General features: G+C 42.3%; 2 protein-coding genes across 6 annotated transcripts in view; both read right to left on the bottom strand.

The window, feature by feature from the left end:
* The window catches only part of CACNB4 (calcium voltage-gated channel auxiliary subunit beta 4), a 209,873-nt gene extending 205,059 nt beyond the window's left edge, over nt 1-4,814 (bottom strand). For both annotated transcript variants that reach the window (XR_012646361.1, XM_075000752.1), the window contains exons 1-2: nt 4,715-4,814; nt 4,320-4,403 (exon numbers count right to left, since the gene is read on the bottom strand). Coding sequence is in view for 1 of the 2 variants with exons in the window: in XM_075000752.1 (XP_074856853.1) it covers nt 4,320-4,403; nt 4,715-4,786 (156 nt within the window). In the remaining variant the exon portion in view is untranslated. The remainder of the gene's footprint in view (nt 1-4,319; nt 4,404-4,714) is intronic.
* Nucleotides 4,815-12,244: 7,430 nt separating this feature from the next.
* Nucleotides 12,245-16,335, bottom strand: part of STAM2 (signal transducing adaptor molecule 2) — a 33,473-nt gene continuing 29,382 nt past the window's right edge. For all 4 annotated transcript variants that reach the window (XM_075001264.1, XM_075001265.1, XM_075001266.1 and 1 more), the window contains one exon: nt 12,245-16,126. In XM_075001264.1, the coding sequence (XP_074857365.1) occupies nt 15,898-16,126 (229 nt within the window). In that variant the 3' untranslated portion in view covers nt 12,245-15,897. The remainder of the gene's footprint in view (nt 16,127-16,335) is intronic.

Genomic DNA, 16,335 nt, shown 5'->3' with positions numbered 1-16,335 from the left:
ATCAAGCCAATGGTTCCCAAAGTATTTTGGGCCCAATGTGAGATTAGCTGATGTAATCCCTTTGATTGCAATAGGCTTTGGATAAGTCAATTTATGATCTTACAATAGTATACAACATTCACATTTAAGGTTAAGTACATGTACAAATTTATTTGTTATTTTAAATCTTCAGCCTCTGTAATAACCTCTCAGAGAATGACGTTGTTTTCCCAACCAATTCGCTCCTTTTTAATTTGGGTAATGCAGATTCTTTTAGTGGGTTTATTTAGTTTGCTATGTTTTGACTAGATCTGATGTCTTATTTAACTGCTTCAACCTATATGGCACCTCATTAAGACAAAACATATCAATATTCGTGCAGAAACAGCAACCACGACAGCCCTGTTCTTTAGTGACTGTATTTGCTGCTGCTGCTGCTGCTGCTACTACTGCAGAATTTGCAGAGAAAGCACCATTCATTGTCTTGACATCCAGAGATAGTGGCTGTTTTCTGGGAAATCTATTGATAGACTGGTGGATTTTAAAACAATACACTGAGCCTCATTTTCAAAGATGCGTACGCCACACTTGTATACACAAACTGGTTATTGAGACAAACAAGAGGCAAGTTAGATTTTTGCATGTCCTATCTGTTTACGTGGGAAAATTCCCTACAGCAAGGACAGATTATGAGATGGGCATGCAATTACTACAACAAATCATGCCAAGTTAGTGCATTTTTGTGAACCTATCTAGTCATACATACAGTTTTGAAAAACAAACAAACAAAACAATCAGGCCTTTAGCATGCAGAAATCTTCCTCCATCAAGGGTACAGCTCTATAGCCGCAGCACACTCATAATTCCTAGTAAAATCAATACATTTTGCATATGCAAGAGAAAAATAATCTAGCATGAAACTATTATCAATTATAAATAAGATCAAAATGCTAGGCCTCAAATATTTGATGGTGTCCCTTCAATAATAGAGGTGTATCTCTTTAGCAGGGCATTAGGACATATATAAGCATATATATGGGATTTCCATAAATAAAGACTGAGACTCACTCACTTGACTCCAATGAGGCACAGAATACCAGCTATTCAGACATACTGTGGCTAAGCACTACACAAAGCACTGGAACAAAAGAAACTGAACAAACTGCAAAAGCAAAAGAAACAATTCTACACCTTGAACTCAAATAAGATGACCAATGCAATACAGTTAACTGTGACAGCTAGGTACTTGGAGCCTAACTCACAAACACTTATACAAGTAGCTTCACTGGCTTCAACTGAGCAGTCATTTAAACACTACTCAGGTGAATAATATTTTGCCAAACCAGCTGTGGAGCGCCCAGTCCTGCACAGCGGTGAGCAAAACTGGTAGAAACTGAGTGCCCCTCTTGCTGGTGGGAATTCAGAGCATGTTGCAACATTCAGGAACAGATGCTCAGTTCAGTTCCCTTAAATTGCAAACTAGACATGATAAAACAAAATGCAGTCTTGCTTACAAAGGTGATGCTTTAACACTACACTGGAAATCCACTCACTTTTTAAGAATGTAAAAGAAAGTCTAGAAGATTCTCCCTCACTAGTACAGGAAGTGCCCAGACCCTTTCTCTAAGACCTGCTGAAATAGCTCAATCCATGAACATGGACTAAAACTGTATTCATATATATTAATATGTTTGCAATTATTCTAATTACTTAGCTTCAAGCCATGTTAAGTTTCATGTTCTTAACTCTTTTGTGCTTCAGTGATGTCTCATTCTCATTTCCAACAAAACAAGGTTTGCTAGCATGGCATTGCTCTCATTCTGGTTTGTGTAGTTGCAGAGAAGATAAATACCAAAAAGTAAATGGAAATTATTAAGTCTATCAGTTACATATTCCCTTTTTCTGTGGGGCTAACATAATTTACCACTTCAGTGTCCTGCACTACAATACAGTATAATTAAATGAAAAATGTTTCTTCTACAGTCAACATCTCAAAATTCCTCAGAAGCCCAATCTTGCTTTCTTTGCACTCCCCCTGCAAGTTTAATATTTAATGAATTATGAATTACACCTCCAAACAAGAAAACTTTGGATGCCAACAAAGAAAGAACAAAGCATCTACAAGATTGGCACTTCATGCCTTACACTGCTTTATATTTGTGTTTACTGAGCAGCTATCACATGGGAGAGAACACATGAGCTCCAATTAGACGTCTAAGTTTTTACTGTATTGAGGCAAGTTAGTAGCCAAACAACAGAACAGTAGAAATAAAAAGCAAAGGGTGAAGACAGGCAGGAGGATGTCACCTAAATTGCTCCTGTGTCATCCATGTCGTGCCAGAAGCAGAATTATCACTAGAGGACAATTAGTACCCATAGGTCTCATTGCCTGCTCTCACAATTTAGTCACAAATTTTGTCATGGGGGGCAGTAGGGGAAAACGCCCCAGCTCCTGAAGCAAATAGCTACTTGAAAATTTCAGCTCTGTTCTTGAGCTCATTTCTAGCCCTCACGCTTCCACCGAATAACTTGAAAACATGACCCAAGCGTATCCAATAGCTCAGAAACTAGAAGATACATACTGTAAACCTAAACTGTAACATTAAAAAATCTTTGAACCAAGCTCATATTTCTTTTTAAGCCTTACTCTTAATTTTTGAGCACCTGGTGTTTGCAATTCTGCATAAATTCAGATCCATATCCAAACTTCACCAAAAGTTTTGGGGTATTGAAATGCAGCTTTGACTCAGATAGATAAAATGGTACAACCCTGACCCTACAAACCAAACTGCATGAGCCTTATACATGGATCTCTGCATAAACACAGAATCACCCATATATAAATATAACTACACATAAATAAAAGTGCAACAGTAGGGCCTAACAATGCAAGCAAACAAACAAATAAATAAAAATATCAGTGTTTAAAAAACAGGCTCCAATGCATAAAAATCTAAATTTTTGCCAAGTTATTTTTCAATAGCAATTTTTTTCAAAAATAAAGTTGCAAGAAAATCCTAACAAAAGTATCTAGGGCTGCTTTCAAAAACATCTCCAATTATTTATTAAGCTTAGTTTATAGCAAAGTGGCACAAAGCCCCAAGAAAAAGGCTATTATGAATCCAGTAGTGCCTTAAAGACAAACAGATTTACTTGGGCATAAGCTTTCTTCAGCAAAAACCTGCTTTATCAGGTGCCTGCCCATGAAAGTTTGTGCCCAAATAAATCTAGTAGACTTTATGATGCCATAGGACTCCTCGTTGTTGCAGATAAAGACGAATATGGCCACCTCTCACACTTTTCAAAAAAAAAACAAAACTGTTTCTTTTGACAAAAACAGGGCAAATAACTTTCAAGATGTTAATTTCAAACTCTGATGTTGTAATTTTTACTGTTTATAGAAAAAAATTGAATCAATACAAGAACTGTTTTCTCATAAATTATTTTGAGTAATTAAAAAAAATTACATAAAACCATTAAATTACATATATGTGGAACATGCCATTGTCACTAATATATGGAATAAACAGTGTCATTTATTTTCATACTCCCATGTGCAAAAAAGTAGCAAAACCAGTGTCACAGCTTAAAAAAATATAAATAAAATCCAATGTATATTGTATGGAGACCCTAATATTTCAATCTGGAACTGGAAGAGCTGAAGTTCCCTACGTACAGCAGACTAACAAGCAGGGTCTTCGAAAGCAACAGAATTCTTCAGTGCACATAGTGGAGGCGAAAGACAATTCTAAACAAATGGATTCTGCAGCCAGCACTTGACAGAATGGCCTGGATGCGACCCATGTGAGCTCAGTGCATCTAGAAGTCCATCTTCCCGCTTTTTGGCGGAGAGGGACCCTAACAGCACCCTAGCGCCGAGCTGGCCTCGGCAGCATTTGCAAGCTGCAAGGAGTTAAAAGAGCCACGCTGCCAAGTGCTCGTGGGCACTTCCTAGTGTAATCAAGAATGATCCAAGCCAAGAGAGGCCACTCCTAGGTCACTTCTGCCCTGGCCCTCTCTACCCCGCCCCGGAGAGCTGGGGTAACAGCGCAACCAGCCCCAGCTCTCAGGTCCGGATCTGACCTGACCTGACAACCCCTTTCCCCGAGGGTGCGTCTCTAAGGTCCTGATGCCCCTCAGATCAGCCCGAGCCGCTGGGCGAACCCCGCACGTGGGGGTCGCTCTGGGCCGCACAGCGGGCGGGACAAGCCAGAGCGCGGGAGCGCTTCGCAGAGCGACGCGACGGACTGCAGGGCCAAGACCGCTTCCCTCACTGTGGCCCGGAGCCGGGGAAACCCGAGTGAGCCCCAGCCAGCCGAGCCGCCCCCGGCCCCCGCTACCTGCCGCAGGATGAAGCTGGTGGACGTGGTGCTGCCGTCGGATCGCTTCAGCCTGCTCCGCCGCGTCGCGGTGCCGCGGGTCACCTGGGTCCGCCGAGGGCGGCGGGAGGAGAGAGAGACAGAGAGAGACCGGGTCACAAGGACGGGCGGGCGGCGAGCGCGCGGGGACCCGCTGAACCGGCGCCGGGAGCTGCGCAACGCGCGCGGCCCAGGCGCGCCAAGGGCCGGGGGCTCAGCCCGCCCCTTCCCCCCCACCTGCCCGGCCCTCGCCCTCGCCCTCGCCCTCGCCCACCCGGCCCGGCCCGGCACCCACCGCAGCCATCGCAGCCGGGCGCCGAGGCGATGCTCCCCGCGCTGGCTGGGAAGGCGGCGAGCGCGGCGGGCGGCGCAGGCACCTGGAAGATGGGCGTGTGCAGCCCGTCCGCCAGCCCGTTCTTGCCGTGGGAGGACGGGGAGTGCTTGGACATGGCTAGCGCTGCATCGCCTCTGCCCGGCTCCCGGCGCGCGGCTTCGCCTCCCCGCCCGCCTGCCTGCCTGCGCGTGCGGCGAGCGCTCCCCCGGCCCCGCCTTAAAGCGGCAGCGCCTCTGTCCCCGCCGCCGTGTGGGTGTGAGAGAAAAGCGGCGGAGCCCCGGGGAGGGGGTCGCGCCTTCCCACTCTGTCAATCTCCAGCAGCTGCCCAGCCCCTCCCCCCTCTCACCTCACCCCACCTGCCTAAGTTAAGCGGGGGGCGGGAGGGCGCGTCTTTGCACCTGCTCAGAGTGCGCGGCTGGCGGTGGGCAACACTGTGCCCCACATTAAGTAGTGCCCTATGCTGTGTGTGCCTCGACCTCCCCAACCCCTATTGCCCCTCTCTGCCCAGGCAACCCACTTCCCCGGCTCCGCTCCACTTCCCACCCCCAGTGGCCCCATCCTCCACCCCGTACATCTCAGTGGCTCCAATTGACCAGCTCCCTACTTCACCACCAGTCTCCTGGCCCCTGGTCTGCCATTGGCTTCAGCAGCCAAATTCCCCAGATCCTTGTTGCTACCTGGCTCTGGTGCCCCAAAACCCCCTCCTCCCACTCGGCCACCTGCCCCAGCAGCCCAAATCCCTGGGTTGCAGGTCTTGTCACCCTACCAGCCACCCTGCCCTGTTCCTGCCCAGTAGTAGCCTCAAACGTGGGACCTCTGCAGCTTAGTGGACTTGCCTCTACAGCTTGAGCTAAAGACCAGCCGGCTCCCAGCCTAGGCTGTAGCATGCACTGCTTCTTTCTCTGTGAAGTGATCTAGGTGCTACTACATGGGACAGTGAGCCACACATAGCAGTGGGGCTTAAACAACCCTCCCCACCCCCAAGTTGCTGACCTACTCTCCAGTAGGGGAGGGGAGTTCAAGTGCTCAGGGTGGGCACCAGAATTCATAAGGCCTATGGTTCTGAGAGAGTGCTTAGGTGGGGGAAGGGGGTGGGTAAGGCCGTCGCTAGGTGGGCAATGGGCCTGGGGCAACCTCCCCAGTGCCCCAGGCACAAGACCCACCTCCACCTGTGCTCCACCCCCATCCTCCTCCACTCCACCCCTTTTCACCAAGCCCTGCCCTGCCCTGCCCCCTCATCGAAGCTCACTCCCCCAAGTGACACTAATAGGGGATTACTAGGGGGGCCTGGCACTGGGCAACAGCAGGGTTTGGCTCCCATTTCCACACTCACCAGAGTGGCAGGAGTCTGAGTGGCCTGGCTGGCTGCTCTGTCCTACCACCCGCTCCCAACTCATTGTGGTCTGCTTCTCCTCTGCAGTGATAAGCAAGGCACCCTGAGGCTGAACCACTCTGCTTCCTGCCGCCTCAATGAAGTAGAGCCCAGCCAGCTGGGTGAGGGCAATGGGGCAGAGTGAAGCAGTCTGCTGGGTCACTCTGGATCCTGCCCATAGGACAGTAGAAGTGGCCACCACAGGGACTCCCAAAGCATGGCGCCTGGGATGGCAACCCCAAACCATCCCATGTATAGAGTGGCTCTGGGTGTGGGTGCTAGGAAGGAGTCTGAGTGCTGAGTGTAGGCTTGAGTCAGGGATTGGAGGACAGAAGGGAACAGGCTCTGAGAGCACACTGATGCAGGTGAGGAGAGAGGTGAGCTCTGGGCAGGGGGGGGCTTAGGTATGTGTGAGGGTCTCTGATGCAGGCTCTGGATGGGAATGGGGGTCGGGGGGGTGCTGGCTTGGAAAGGTAATATGGGTGCTGGCTCTGGCCTGTGGTGGGGATCTCGGGGGCGGGGGGGAGTTTAGGGGCTGGTGAGAGAAAGAGGGTTTGGGAGCAGAACCAGAAGTTGGGAGGAGAGTGTGTAGGTTCTGGAGGAAGTGGAGTGTACAAGGGGTGTGTGGGAGGCTGCCACACTTACCTGGGGGCACCCCGCTCTGGCAATGGCTCTTGGGGAGGTGGGGCTCTTTGGGTGCTGCTGTCCCCATGTGTTCCCCCAACTGTTCTGCCCTGTGTCCTCCCACTTCTCATCCCTCGGCCCTGCCTGCCACTCCAAGGCAATTTAAAACACCCCAACGGGCACTGCCTGCAGTTCAGCAGAGTTAGAGCAGATTCCAGATTCTCACTTACCCCAGTTGCCAGCATGTGCATCCCACCAGCTGGGAGGAGGTGGGCAGAGTTGCTATGTGCTGCTCCAGCTGCTAGAGCAAAGTACCACGTAGAGACCTCCACCATCCTTCCTCCTGCCCTTCCCCCACTTCCCAGCCACAGGGATGCCTATGTCAGCAGCCAGGACAAACAAGCGGCCAAAAGCCCCGCTGCACTGCTGGCAAGGCCACCAAGGGCATTTTCAATCACCCCAGCGCCACAGGTGGGGTCAGGTCAGAGAACATGGGCTGGGCAGGAGTGAAGGCATGCAGGGTCAGGTGGGATGAGGATGATACTGGCAGCAGGTGTAATAAGATGAGGGCCTGAAACATAAGCTCTTGTATAACAGGCCTGTTGTGAGGCCTAGAGGCCTGGCCAACAATGGTCAAGACTTTGCTAACATAAAGCAAAGCTGAGCTGTGAGCAAGAGGGGGGCCCCTGCTCACAAATCTTGGTAGAAACGGCCGATAGTGTAGAACACTAATTAGCAGTAGGCACAGGTATAAAAGAATAAAGGAACTAGGTATAGATTGAAAACATGTTCCAGAATGATAGTAACACCCCATCATTAAGAAGCACCTTGTTACCACTCACTCCCCCTTAGGTAACATGGACAGACTAGAACAGGTTCAGTGCAGGGTCTAAAATGATAGCATGAGAGCGATATTTTGATTGAACTACCTGGTGATGGGTGATATCTAAGTAACTGCAGAGGGTGTCACCCTGATTATCTAAAGTTATGTGTAACTTGTGTGTACCTGTATATAATGATGAGTCTTGCAGGGACTGTCATAGTCCAGCCAGGGAGCAGTGGGACTTCCCAGTGACTGAGTTTGTTCATTATCAGGGGTTACTCATGTACTGGTTTGGTAGCATCTGCTGACAACTATAAATGTACTTTGACAATAAACCTGGCCTGGTGCCTTCAATCCTTAACTCGTTTTGTGGTCTTTGGGAGCTCTCTTTTTAAAGACACCATAGGCTCAATTTAAATGTATATCCCAACTTAAAAAACAAAATCAAAGAAGTGCTACAGGAGCAAATCAACAAAGTAAAAAGCAGTGAGACATAAAAAAGCATTGTTTAGAAAGTGGAAGTTAAAGCCTAGTGAAGAAAATAAGAAGGAGCATAAACTCTTGCAAATGAAGTGGGAAAATATAATTAGAAATTTTAAAAAAAGACAGCTAGACAAAGACTCAAAAGTAATAGTTAAAAAAATTAAACATGTCAGAAGCAGAAGCCTGCTAAACAACCAGTTTGGGGACTTTGGATGATCGTGATTCTAAAGAAGCAAGCAAGGACTATAAGGCCATTGCAGAGAAACTAAATGAATTCTTTCAATCTGTCTTCACAGCTGAGGATGTGAGGGAGACTCCCAAACCCAAGCAAGATTTGTCATCAAAAAGGATGAGGAACTATCCCAGATAGATGTGTCAGAGATGGCTTTGGAACCACTTGATGAATTAAACAATAATGCGTCCCCAGGACCACATGGTATTCACACAAGAGTTCTGAAGGAATACAAATGTGAAATTGAGAACTACTGACTATGATCTGAAACCTATCATTTAAACCAGCTTCTGTAACCAATGACTGGAGGATAGCAAATGTGATGCCAATTTTGAAAAAGGCTTCCAGCAGTGATCCTAACAATTACAGTCCTGTAATTGCTGGGGAAACTGGTTAAAACTATGGTAAAAACAAAATATTGTCAAACATAGGTGAACATCAATGTTGCGGAACAGTCAATATGGTTTTTGTAAAGGAAAATCATGCCTCACGAATTTACTAGAATTCTTTGAGGAGTATACAAGCATGTGGACTAGTGTGATCCAGTGGATATTGTGTACTTACATTTCCAGAAAGCCTTTAACAAGATCCCTTACCAATGGCTCTTAAGCAAAGTAATCTGCCATGGAATAAAAGGGATGGTCCTGTCATGGATTGGTAACTGGTTAAAAGTTAAGGGGAGAAAAAAAAAAAGGTAGGTACAAAAAGGTCAGTTTTCAAAATGGAAAGCTGTAAATAGCAGTGTCCCCCAGGGGACTATGGTAGAACCAGTCCTGTTCATGACCCACACACACTGAAGAGCTACAAAAGGTTCTTTCATAGATGGGTGACTGGGCAACAAAATGGTAGATTAAATATTAAATGTGAAGTAGGGCATATTGAAAAGCAATCCCAATAATACATACAAAATGATGGGATCTAAATTAATTGTTACTACTCAAGAGATCTTGGAGTCATTCTGGATTGTTTGCTGAACATGCCTATTAAATGTGAAGTGGCAGACAAAAAAAAAAAAGCAATGTTGGGAATAATTCAGAAGGGGACAGATGACAGAAAATGTACTGCCTTTTTATAAATCTATGGTACATTCCTGTCTTGAATGCTGTATGTATATGTGGTCACCTTATCTTTAAAAAAACACAATATACTGGAATTTAAAGAGGTTCAGAAAAGGGCAACAAAAATCAGAGGTATGGAACAGTCTGTATGAGGACAGATTAATTAGACTGGGACTTTTCATCTTGGAAAAGAGATGACGGGGGGCGGGGAGATATGATTGAAGTCTACAAAATCAGGACTGGTGTAGAGAAAATAGATAAGGAAGTGCAATGTACTCCATAACACCACAAGAACTAGGGACATTACCGAATGAAATGTGCAGCAGGTTTAAAACAAACAAAACAAAACAAAACATTTCCTTCCACAATGCATAGTTAACCTGTGGAACTCCTTGTCAGAGGATTTTGTGAAGGCCAAGACCATACCAGGGTTCAATAAAAAAAGAGAACTAGATAAAGTCATGAAGGATAGATCCATCAATGGCTATGAGCCAGAATGGGCAGGGATAGCGTTCCCAGCCTCTTTGTCAGAAGCAGAGAATGAGCAACAGGGAATGGAACACAATAGTTACCTGATTTATTCATTCCCTCTAGTACATCTGGCACTGGCCCGTTAGAAGACAACCTCCTGAACTAAATGGATCTTTGGTTTGATCCAGTATGGCCCTTCTTATGTAGTATAGAATACTCAGCTCTTTCGATGATGTCACTTATTGAAAATTACTTACAACAGAAATAAACTGATGTTATTTACAGTAATGAATCATACAACATTATATTTCACACATGAATTATAACTTCCTGGATATTTGTTGCATTGTGCCACTTTCAGGAGTTGGTAGGTTGAAATATAAATGCAAATGCCAGAGATAGGAACTGGTCTGGAAGCATAATTTAGCCCACTGACTCTAAAATTGTTTACCCAGAAAGAAAATGTGGTCATTTAAGAGCTACGGTTGTTTGGCCTTAAAGTGCAATGCTACTGCCGCTCCTCTAGCATCCTCCAGAACAGAACATTATTTCACAGGCAGGAGGTAAATTAGAGCACTATTAATTCCAATTTACAGAGCAGGAAAATGTATCCCCAGAGGCACTGAGATCACTGACAAGGGAGAGCAAAGTCTGCTCTACAGCCTTAGCTGAGGGCCAGCTGGCTATTAGCTCGTGCTGCCAAGCAGACTTCAATCCCTGTTGTCAGTGGTCGCAGTGCCTCTGGGATTACAAAAATAAAACAAAGAGATTAAGTGATTTGTTCAAATTTATGCAAGAAAGCTGACGAAGCGTTGGAAACAGGACACAGGTTTCCCAATTCCCATTCCTGTGGCTTTACTTGCAGCACATCACACCTCTGATTGAAGTGAGGGAGGGAAGTGTGAACCTCCAAGATGAGCTTGCCGCTAGACAGAAGGACAACCCACAACTGACACCTCCTCCCTCCCTCTGGCAGAATAGGATTTTTCCCCACTGCAAAACCAATATTGATTGCGTATTCAGACGAAGGCTGTGCAGGAGAAGAGAAAGAAAGCAAAATTCACATATGGAAGCATCAAGACAAATTTCTCAGAGGACAGTGATCACGTGTACTCATGTTTACTGATATACTCCTGCCACTTTTCATCTCCAGTGGGCAATTTAAAATTTCAGTTTTCCTCAGGAACATACTATTTTTAACATCCAATACCTGTGGGGAAATAGCAAAGGATAAAAGACAGGGAAAATTTCACAAAAGATACAAGTTTTGAGATACGTTGTCTTTTGAACCTTTTATTCAATAGCAATTACCCCTAGATTTAATATGGTTATGCAAAGGATTATCTATATTTAGTGTAATTCACTGTTTATAATTTTGAACAATATCTAACTGCACATTCATTGGCAGAGGAAATAAGTCCTTTTTCATTCTCCCCCAACTGTATGCCAGGCAATGTAAAACAATCATCTGGTGAAGAAAGCAAGGAGGGACATAGTATAATCAGATTGCTTAAAGTCCTCTATGCACAAAAATGGCAGATTTTAGAATTCCTTAAATGAAATTAGTCTAGCTTCTTTGTCCAGGATGAACGTGGTACAAGAAGTGAATAACACGAACAGTGAAATCTAAATTAGATTTTTAAAATTCAGTTTTGATCATCTAAATTTAAAATAGTAAGGAAATGTTTCTTTAGTTATAATTTCTAATCTCTCTCATGGCTTGGCTGACTCCCTACATTAACATACTGTACAGAAAATTAAGACATTAGGGAAATGTCCAGACTCACTGTAGTTTATCAGTTTCACATCCTCTCTAACCTTAGCAGGAAGAGAATGTCTGCATTAAAAAAGCACCGACTGACATTTTACAAAGAGCCTTTAAAAAGTTCTTGTGCTGTTAGGTTTGAAGTACTTGTTCCAAGTCTTAAATTTGGGGCATAAACTGACCTGATACTATCCTACAAAAGTTACAAGTTACTCAAGATAATACAAGTAAGTGATTGACAACATATTTTCCAGTGACTTACAACTGAAGAATGACTCACAGGAACATTTTGTTTCAGGCATATCAGGCTGGTGAATTATACAATCCTTTTGTTCTTTGCCTTAGATTTGCTACAGGGAATCTATGGACCATGAGTTATTTCCTTATTGTGGGGGTTTAGTATCCTTACTTTGGTTGGGGGCCAGGGTGGGGGTCTCAGTGGTGGTCTAGAGAGTTCCTATTATTTATATAGTGATACTTTGCATTGTCTCTTAAGACGTAATAACAGAAATATTACAAAAGTGGTATTTTTCGTATATCTAAATCTGAGCAATATGCAATAAAACTCAATATATAGTTAGTTTTATAGTTATTCCTCAACAAAGCACAGATCAACCACCATTATGTAGAGACATGTCTGTCAAAAATATAACTAAGTTGTATATGTATTCAAGAAAATCCAGCAGTGTGAATTGAATGAGCTACATTTTTCTCTAACTTTGAAAACATGCAGAAAACTCTCAACTGTTTGTTAACAAGTTTATTTTATTCACAAAAGGCAATGCAAACATACTGCAGGCCAAAGGCCAGTTGGCTACTCCAGTGAAACAAACCTATTAACACTGCAAATTCCCTGAAGACAGTATTTTCTATCAACTGCAATCCCCTTCTCCATCCAATAATTTTTTACTTTAGGTAAGTATTTAAATTTTCAGTTTAATTCTAGACAAACAGAAGCAGTGGGAGCCTAACTTGCAAAATGACTTCACAGGATGCAGTCAGTCACACTGTACTTTGGGAGCAAGTCCCCAAGCAGGGTGAAGTTGTCACAACTCCATTTCAACGGTGCTATGAAAATTTACACTAGCAGAGGATCTGCCCTATTTCTTATTTCTTCTTCCCTTCACCTATTCAATCTTTTCGGTAAAGATCAAAATAATTTAATGTATAATTTACCTACTGTAAGCATAGAAAATACCCTAAAAAGAGACTTGCTATATTTTAGGAACCAATCCTGCTCATATTTAATATTGTGGTACGTATCTTCTTAGAAAAGATGCATAGATGTAAATACAGAAAAGGCTTTCTTATAAGAAAAGTTACAATAATAGAATACAGCTGAATTTATAGCCACCACCACCTTGCTTCTCAAAATGATTACTTTTCACTGAGTTGTAACTACTGCAGAATACAGGAGCTATGAACATGAAAATCCACTCATTAAAACAAAATGAACACAGAACATATTTTAAGTGTTAACAACTACATTAATTACCAATTTTATTTTGGAATACTAGAATTTCTAAACACAGATTTATTTCAGATGAGGTGCTTATCAACTCAGATATTTTAAAATCCTTTAAAACATTCTCTACCTGGCGATAATACAGATAAATTGTGTCTTCACATATTGTTCAAGTGAAGTGACATTTTTACGTATTTTAGCAAGTAACAACTCAAAGAAGAATAAAGCTTATGCAGTCTTTTGACATACATGAAACAAAACTAAATACAATACAATTCTCATTTTATAGTTGCAGAAACATCTATTTTAACCATTAAGAGTTTATACGAAAAAGCAGAAGTCACTATTTAGTCCCAATATAAGACAGCAGGTATAAACCTAATGTAGAAGTCTGAAGTTAAACAGTTCCTTTGGCAGCATATTTAGTTACAATCAGGCATTAAAAATAAATATGATAATGTAGAGAAGAATGAAGAGAGAAAACAAATCCCATTAACAAAACCTTCTGAATACACAATTCTAATAACAATCAAATATTTTACACTATCTACAACTTTCATAGATGTCTATGATTTGCATTACAAGAGATTATAAGATACTAAATCCTTCAGCATAAAGTGTCGGGGGGTTTGTTTTGTTTTTAAAAGTGTGTGTGGGGGGAGTATATATATATATACACACACACATATATATGTGTGTGTGTGTGTGTGTGCGTGCGTGCGCACGTGTATAAAATCTCAGACACAAATGGGTATATACACTATTTATACATCTCATATTATAAAGAACAAAATTTAATCAAACATATTAATCTAACTCCAAGCCAACTCTGTTCAATCCATATTAAAATACTGGGCAATATTTATACTGTCTCAAAGGCTTTTTTACTGGATTCTCTTTACTCATATTTCAATGACAAACATGAAGAACGGACATAAATGTTAATGGGGGTTAATCTGATTAAGTATTTGGAACAAAATAAGTCCTTGCATATAAATTTTCAAATAGTAAGAATTTTAAACATCAACTTTTGAAATGAATTTTCTCGATTCTTCTCCTTCCCTTCTCCCTGACCTCTCCCTTCCCGCTCCCCTCAAAGAACACAAGGAAAATAATATCAAAATGCTTTAAATGTGTCATATTAAAGAACTTTACATTTATCCTGAACACCTTCACCTAAGGATAATGCCAAATTAAAATACAAGAGAAGACTATCGCTCCAGTTACAGAAACTTGAGTATAAAATGACCAGGTACTGAATACCTTATTGTTCCAATATGAAGCTGCATCTGAACATGATCATACTAAATGTATTTAGTAACGGTAAGATAAATGGAGATGGCACTGAACAAATGATAAGTTTTATTTTGGGAGAACACAAGGAAGATCTGCAATGCTAAAAGTTCTCTTCTGAGAATAAACAAAGTACACCAAAACATTCTTTGTGGACATGCTTTCAGACTTCCATGCATTTAACCAAGGTATTTTATTTATCAAAGTTATTTATATCCATTACTCTTCCCAGTCTGAAAGTCAACCATTCATAACAAAATTTAAAAACATAATATTAAACCAAATAGGTAAACTGGGAGGAGAACGACGTGCAAATTTCCAAAAGTTAAACAATGGAGGGAAAAAAGTCCCATATTGTTGGAAGATTATCCAGCTCTTGTAGTTCACCTACTCTTTTAAAAAAAAAAAAAAAATTGAAGTGTCAGGAAAAGCCTCCAGATCCCCTTTTTCCCCCTTCTACCGAATGCTACAGGGCATCACGCATGAGGTGATTCCCTTTTCAAAGGTATACTTTTCGTTTTCAGTGTGTATTTATTATTTATGTCCAAAGAGGGAAAAAAGGGACTAACAAAGGACCTCTGCTTGGATCCATAGTGGCCTAAGTATACATTCTCAAATGTATTCATCTAGAGAAGTGAACGGTGACAGTGAGGGGAAAACCTAAAGAAGACGAGAACTCTCTGGTCCATAAAGGTAATTTATGCTCCTGGAACTCACTCCACCATTTCAAGAGCAAACAAGGCAAACTCCCGGACTCCTGAGCTTCTCCTGTCCCTAAAGAGCACAAATGAAGACAGATTTCACAAATTCCCAGCTGAGGAACTTGCAACCTCAGAACACCTTCCAGTTACTCTGCAGCATCCCCTACCCACCTTTGGCAAGGAAAAATGCTGGGACCATCACCTCGTCTCGAACAAAGATCTCCCTATTAATAAACACCCACAATCAATGCCCTGTAAGGGAAAGAGAAAACCTCCCGGAAATTTCAAATCAAGTCTAGCAACAATGTAAAAACCTTTAATTTTCAAATTGTTGTATTTAAATGGTCCACACTACCATAATGTCCAGTAATATTCTCTCTCCCCTTTCACACTTGCTTTAACAAGCAGTTGTTCTATTATGTAATGCAGAACATCAAGTATAAATGCTTATGGTGCAATAAGTAATTATAATTTGTCTAAACCACTGGGGTTTGTTGGAAGAACTACTAATAAAGCAAAAAGATCCTCTAAAACGATGGAATGGAGAAGACTAGAAACAGATAAAGCAACATAATTAGATATTAAAGCACCTTCTCGACTTTCCTGAAACATTAAAAGGAAAGGATTCTCTTATTTAAGTTTAGGTTTGAGAATGACACTCCAAGAGATTGAAAGTTTCAGTTGAGAGAGGATATTTAAGTAGAGACTGAAAAAAATCTATGACTCTTAGAAATTATTAGCTCAAACTGCCAAGAGAAAGATTCTGAACTGTCAAACCTGAAATACATTTAACTCTGAAATAAATGCTTAGCATTGTAATGCAGCAAATTGGGATTTTTTTAATAAGGGGAAGCATACTTGTATACTAATTATAGGTTATTTAAATCAGGAGGATCACCAACATTTATGAATGCTTTTAGGACTGAGCTTAGTTTATTTTCAAAGGAGAGGCTGTGGATGGTAATTTATTTGTTGCTGTGGAACTGAATGAGGAGGAACTGCCACAGGATAGCCTGCTCCTTGAGGCAAACTAGATGTAGAGTTCTGGTAAGCTGACATATCCACAGACATTCCCATATGTTGGGTGTAAGTAGCTGTACTAGTAGCAGACTGAAGGCCAGAGTTCTGATTCACGTACGCAGGGTTTGACATAGAATCTGGTCCAGGGCTGCAACAGAAAAAAAAAAAGTTATCAAAAATCAGCTAATTTTAAAACAAGCAGTGACTTGTTACTATAAGCCAATTCACAAGTGATCTGACTTTGCATATTTCTGAAGTAACAAAAGTAGAATAAAAATTTTATTGACATTTAATATTCATTAACAACTTCCCCAATTCTAGACTTTTAGTTCTTATTAACCCAGGGAAAATCAATTT

This window comes from Carettochelys insculpta, chromosome 8, assembly GCF_033958435.1.
Source record: "Carettochelys insculpta isolate YL-2023 chromosome 8, ASM3395843v1, whole genome shotgun sequence".
In the NCBI taxonomy this organism is placed as follows: Eukaryota; Metazoa; Chordata; order Testudines; family Carettochelyidae; genus Carettochelys; species Carettochelys insculpta.
Note: the sequence above shows the minus strand (reverse complement) of the source record. Positions and strands in the feature narration are given on the sequence as shown.